Genomic DNA, 6,000 nt, shown 5'->3' with positions numbered 1-6,000 from the left:
CTTCTAGTGTGATGTGTCACCCCGTCCAGCCTGCTGTTTATCTGCGAGGATCTTTATGGACAGCAAACAATCCAGAGCGAGGCTAAGTTTGGTCAGTATAAACACGCTTCAACCGAAGGGGATTGGAACAACCTCGTTTTTCACTGTGGCTCTCCACACTAGGCTTACAGGTGCTGACATCTGGAGCCCTATTTCACAAACATAAGGTAGAGGATTAAGATGGGATTTTCCAGATATCCTGGCTGACTTAAGCCTGGACTTGGTTTCACAAAACACACATAAGTTACCATGGCAATTTATTCTGTCCAATTAGCCTGCTCCAGACCAGGCTAACAGCCAGGCTTAGTTAATCCTGGTGCCTTATCTGTTCAGTCATGGGTCAAATTGATCAGAAACAAATGAGTTTTGTCAGTGATACTGTTTCCTCATCTGTGTTTTTTATCAGTTGCATTAAAATACCACTATTCAGTCAAGTACTATAATTATTTTAAAATGTATTAACTTTATTATTATCCATGTGGGCATTCCTACTTTTTGGTTGTGTTTCGGAAGACTGCTGTTGTTCTGAGTTTGACTGAAAGGCCTTTAATAAACTATTGCATGTGCTGAGGGAATTAGAATGGCTGATGAAGAAGCAAAGGTGTTGTCAATAAAGTCCAGTGTTAAATGCACAAAATACGCAATCTCACAGCTCCAAAAGGAGAAAAAAAGTATACAAAGCAAAAGGCTCAGTGACCTAACAACTTGTAATGGAAAGAATATTATGTCGAAATATTTTTTATCATGAATAGGTAATTTCATTGCATATCGATATCCTAAATTAACTTCTTTCAGTGTGTTTTAGAGTCTATGCTTAGGGTCCCACAATATTTGTATTAATAATTATGCCACTACTAAAATCTGATGTGAGGTGAACATTGCTTTGCAAAGGTTGTCTGCTGAAAAACTTTCCTCCCTTTGCTCTACTGCTTCAGGAGTTATGGGTCAGCAAAACAGTGCCCTCTAGAGTCAGAATCGGATAGATCAGAGAAAATTATTTAACTTTTTTGATTTTTTTTTGCAATAGAAGTAGCTCCAAACAAATGTGTTTTCCTTTATAATAGCAGCAGCGTTTCCTTTGTTGAGTCTGATGTGCTTCAGTTCCTCATAAGGCTCCATCAAAAGATGCTGCTTGTTTAGTTAACTCATCCATTGTAGCGGATATAGATTGAGCACGTTAGTTCAAGTCTGGCTTTAGCGTTTATCCTGGATTTCCAAATTCGGCTTTTGTGAAATAGACCTCTGGGCAGGCCACACTCGATAACTTCAATCACACCAAGTGATCTCTGAGTGCATTTAACAAACAAAATTAAGAAAGATTGATTTTTTTCTTTATATGAGCCAATAACATTTTCAATTGAAGTTGAAACCCTGACTGATAATTATATTTTTTATGGATTGAAATACATTTTCGGGAACAAGCATTTCTGTTTATATTTAGAAACTAAATAACTTTTATAATGAACATTTTTAACTGACACATCATGGTAATCTTAAAAAGTATAGAAAAACATGATTTTGTAACTAGCCTGCATAACTTTGTAAAAAAAAAATTCATTTAGTATAAAAAGGAGTTGGATTTTTCAGACTTTATTTAGTAACTTCTTTTAAAAATTAAAAATGAGTCCGCCATCAAATGATGATATTCTCCTTGCTGTAATCTAGGATGATTTTTTTTAATTTTGTGGAGTAGATATAATGCAAGATTTCAGTCAATTCCAGCAAAATCTTCTTACTCTTTTTTCTTGTTGGTCTCTGGCTGCTTTGAAAATATCAGAACCCCTCCAATTTCATAACCAATCAAATTTCTGGGGAACAAGCGATCCAACTGTGCAATTTGAAACTTTGCCGTCGCTGTCGCGTCCCGTGTGTTTGGTTTTCACCGCAGAGGCGACGAAAGCCATTAGTCGCTGTCGTTTGTCACTCCACGTGTGTCGAGGTCATTAGTCTCATTGCGCCTTTTTCCTCACACACGTACATGTATATGTAAACACATATATGCACACATTTCTTCCTCCCCTTTCTCCTGTTAAAGTATAGTTTTCTTCTTAACTACGCCGTTTCACTCATGATTTACATGCTTGTTCCCTGTTGTTTTGATTATGTGTTTATATGCTTGCATACAATTATGTATTTCTGTTTACCTCTTGGCCAGGTTGTGTTTGCAAATAGAAACTCGAAAATTTTACTGTGTAAAATAAACGTTAAAAGGGTTATGGGATAACAGAAAATCTGTAAACACCTAGAAAGCGTAATAAGATTTTAAAATGGAAATGTTGTAGAAACCCTGACCCTCTTTCCCTTGGTTTTGGCTCTGATCTCCATTGGACAAATTAACTTGGAGGTAATATTAGATATTATGGTGTCTGTTCAAACTGAAATAACTTTGAAGACATTATTCATTACAATCACATAACCGCCTTTCCTTCCAGTGGTCTATCAGGAGATTAAAGACAATTACATTATCACAGGTGTTAAAAGTGGCTACAAATGAAAGCAGGGTTTGTATGAAACATCTTGTAGTAGACGGCACTTTTTCATATCAACAGAACTGGGTTCAAAACCAGAACTGTCCAAGATGAATGTCCCTGGAGCACTAACAAAAATAAATTCTGTTAAAATGTTAAATTAATGTTTCTGCATCAACGGTACATTCAAATTTTTGCAGTTCAGTTAATTTTTACAGGTGTTGATGCATCTCTTCTGAGTTTTGTAAGTTTTTGTTGTTGACAGGAAGGCTGGTCCCTAACATGCTTGGTGTGGAGAACATAGCTGCTTTTTTCCTTTAAAACTTACAGACCACCTAAAAGATCACAGAGGTCCCATCCACTGTTTACTGTGTGTTTTTGGTATTTCAGCTATCATCATTTAATCTGCAGATTGTGGAAGGTTTAAAGAATTTAATGATTCCCTTTTTCTGTGTGAATGCTATGGTTCGTAGGTTCTAACAGCAGAGCATCAGAAAGCATTCTGTCGGATCGGCGCCATGATTCGTGGCTTCCTCATACGCAGACTTCTCAAAACAGAGAAGGTGAAACATCTGCGCCAAACCGTTGTGGTAAGGTCCCATCCAGATGAAAAAAAAAGAGTGTATAAATGATAAAGAATTGTGACACTAATGGGGATATTTTACTTATTAATGGAACTGTAGCGTTACTGAGTAGGTCTAAAACATACTTCTATAAATCTGTACCTTAGGATACGCAAGAATTCATTCGATCCTTTGAGACTGAAGCTGGACAGAAGAGAGGGACCTACACAGCACAAGATCTCTCTCTGCAGGAGCGAGTCAGAGCCCAGGTATGACTATTATATGACCATATGCAGCCAGCAGATGTCCTCCTCTCCCTTTGTGTTCTTATGGGCACATCTGTCCCCCAGTTACGTGCCGCCCTTTATGACGTCCATGAGATCTTCTTTGAAATGCCTTTGAGGGACCGATTGGCGCTTCTGCAGCAGGACAGGGAGCTCCGCGCAGAGAGGAAGCTTCGAGAACTGGTAATCTGAAAACACTGGCCATGTAGTAAACACAGAGACAAAATAAGCAGCGGAAGGTTTTACTTAGGACTTAAAAAGAAAACTTTACACATTATATGCACTTTTTATTTTTTCCAACTCATAGTTTCCTGTGTATAAATTCGTACTCCTAAATCAAATCCTATTTTATTTGGATAGTTACAGAACTGTTTTTTTTTTATTTAAAGTTTCCCTTTTTTTGATTTCCCTCTAGCTCCCACAGCTTACATTTTTATTTTAAATCTCTTACTTCCCTGCAGGAGAAAGCCAAATCCCCCAAAGACAGAATATCTCTGTCTGCTGCCACACAGAGGTCAATGGACAGGAAGAAGAAGTAAGATGAGAAGGAAAAACACACCCGTCCATGTGATGTCGCTATGATTTCAGATGATTAGCTCTGTTTTTGTTTTTATTGCCGTGCTTTGTGATTCTTCAGGGCCGGCGAATCCCCAGCACCGGTCAGAAAGGCGCAGCACAAGCCAAAAAGCCCCATCACCAACAGGTTACAGAGGTTTTATTTACTTTCTTTGACATCATGTTCTCAGTGTTTGTGCTGCTGATTCTTTAAGGTTTCCAGTTTTTTTTTTTTTACATTTCTATTTTGTATATTTTCCAGAGTTCTGAAGCAAAGTCAGAACCAGACCTCCTCTTCTCCAGGCCAGCTGAAGCGCCAAGGGTGACCTTTCTCATTCATGTTTTCCCATTTTAAAGTGACAAAATGCTTTAAATCACACAAATGACTATTTAGTGTAAATTTCCTTTTTTTCTATGGTGAGATTATCAATTGACCAGTTTTATTGCTACTGTTAATAAAATGACTATAGTCCATTTAAATATGATTTCAATGTCAGCTGTTATCGACATATTTGGCTGTTATTTTACTGACCGAAGCTGTATTTGGTGTTTCCGGAGGGAGATCTGTGTCCCCCCCCCCGGCACAGCAGACAGATAAAATGTTAAGCGACCAGTTTGCCTGGATCGCATTTGGTGTGAACACACCTTTAGTCACTTACTGTTTTACACATAATTTCCAAAGTAGTTTTTAAGATTATTTTTTGTTTTATTTGTCGTAGTTATAATCCAAAAATATTTGTATAATTAGACACTTGCAGAACTAATTGAATCCTTTAAACTTTTCCGAATTGTGCCATGTTGCTATCACTAATTTTAATGTATAGTATTAGGATTTTATGTGATGGTCCACTTCAAAATGTTAGCTGTGCAACTTTTATAAGCTAAAGTTTTGACCAGTTTAGTTTTAGTTTAACATAAAGCCAACATGGTTCACCTATATTTACCTTTCATACAGGCATGATGGTATGGTAAATTAATAAAGTTTATTAAAATGACTGGATTTAACTTTGATTTGTAAATAAATAGTAAATATAAATATTTGTAAGTGAGGATTTGACTTTGAGAGCAAATCAGTGTCTAAAAAGTTGCCACATTGACAGTGTCTTCTTTTCCTCAGGAGCTGGTACAGAAAGACTCCAGAAGAGAGAGTTAGGCGCTGGGACACCATGAAGAAGCAGAACTCTTTGGGTTAACGGACACATTAATGCCTGATCTGTAAACTTGAATTTTTAATCTTTTAATACAAATCTTGTACAAGTAAAAACCATCACGGTCAGCGCTGCTAATTTTCACTCCAGCCTGTGTGTTCACCATCACACTGTAGCTTACTGGTAAAGTATTGTATTCGATTTTTTATTGTTGTTCCCTGCTGAAACTGTTCTTTTTTTTATATAAACACCTGATTGTGTAACACGAATGTAATGCATGTGGAGTAGTTTAATAAGTGGGCTGGTGTATAATTGTGAAAGAGAGGCAGCTGCTCGCTGGCTGAATGTAAGTCCGAGCCAAGAGACAACAAGTTAGTGCCTGAGAACTCCACCTTGCTGCCAGCATGTCTGTTCTCTGTGTATCTGCTGTGACTGCAGACACTAAGTGCTTGTGGGGGTAAGAATAAAATATAAAAATGAGTCTTGATAATGTACTTTTCTTAGTATTACAGTACACAGTTCATTGCAAATATATCTATACCTGGTTGTGACTTTTTCCCAAAATTCACCTTAAAACCACAGACTTTATATTTATTGGCATTTTATATGATTGACTTGCAAAATGTGGGGCGTAATCGTGAAAAGACAAAGAGAATGAGGGATTTTCAAAACCTTTCAGAATTAAATCAATTCTCTCCTCAGCTATGACCAATTCTCCATCTATCCCTGCCACAGAAAATATCCCAACCGTATGGTACTGCCACCACAGTGTTTCACAGTGTGGAGGGTGCTTTCGTTGTGATGTGCAAGCTTAGTTTTTCATTAGTTGGCCAAAGAGTTTAAATTTAATAACATCTGACCAGAACAACTACTTGCACATCTTTAATGTGCCACCTACCAATACCACGTCTGTTACATGTCATGTCTCTTAGTCACAACTTTT

At 37.4% G+C, this 6,000-nt stretch overlaps 1 protein-coding gene across 1 annotated transcript; it reads left to right on the top strand.

Annotated features, from left to right (window-relative positions):
* Nucleotides 1-22: 22 nt before the first annotated feature.
* Nucleotides 23-5,591, top strand: LOC118566380 (centriolar coiled-coil protein of 110 kDa). The gene is made up of 8 exons (XM_036148281.1): nucleotides 23-91; nucleotides 2,981-3,097; nucleotides 3,238-3,339; nucleotides 3,421-3,537; nucleotides 3,816-3,889; nucleotides 3,992-4,057; nucleotides 4,172-4,231; nucleotides 5,027-5,591. The coding sequence occupies exons 1-8, from the start codon at nucleotides 56-58 to the stop codon at nucleotides 5,100-5,102; spliced, it is 648 nt and encodes a 215-aa protein (XP_036004174.1). The 5' UTR covers nucleotides 23-55; the 3' UTR covers nucleotides 5,103-5,591.
* The last annotated feature ends 409 nt before the right edge of the window (nucleotides 5,592-6,000 follow it).

This window comes from Fundulus heteroclitus, chromosome 16, assembly GCF_011125445.2.
Source record: "Fundulus heteroclitus isolate FHET01 chromosome 16, MU-UCD_Fhet_4.1, whole genome shotgun sequence".
Taxonomy (NCBI): domain Eukaryota; kingdom Metazoa; phylum Chordata; class Actinopteri; order Cyprinodontiformes; family Fundulidae; genus Fundulus; species Fundulus heteroclitus.
The sequence above is the reverse complement of the archived record's forward strand: the minus strand, read 5'-3'. Positions and strand labels throughout refer to the sequence as shown.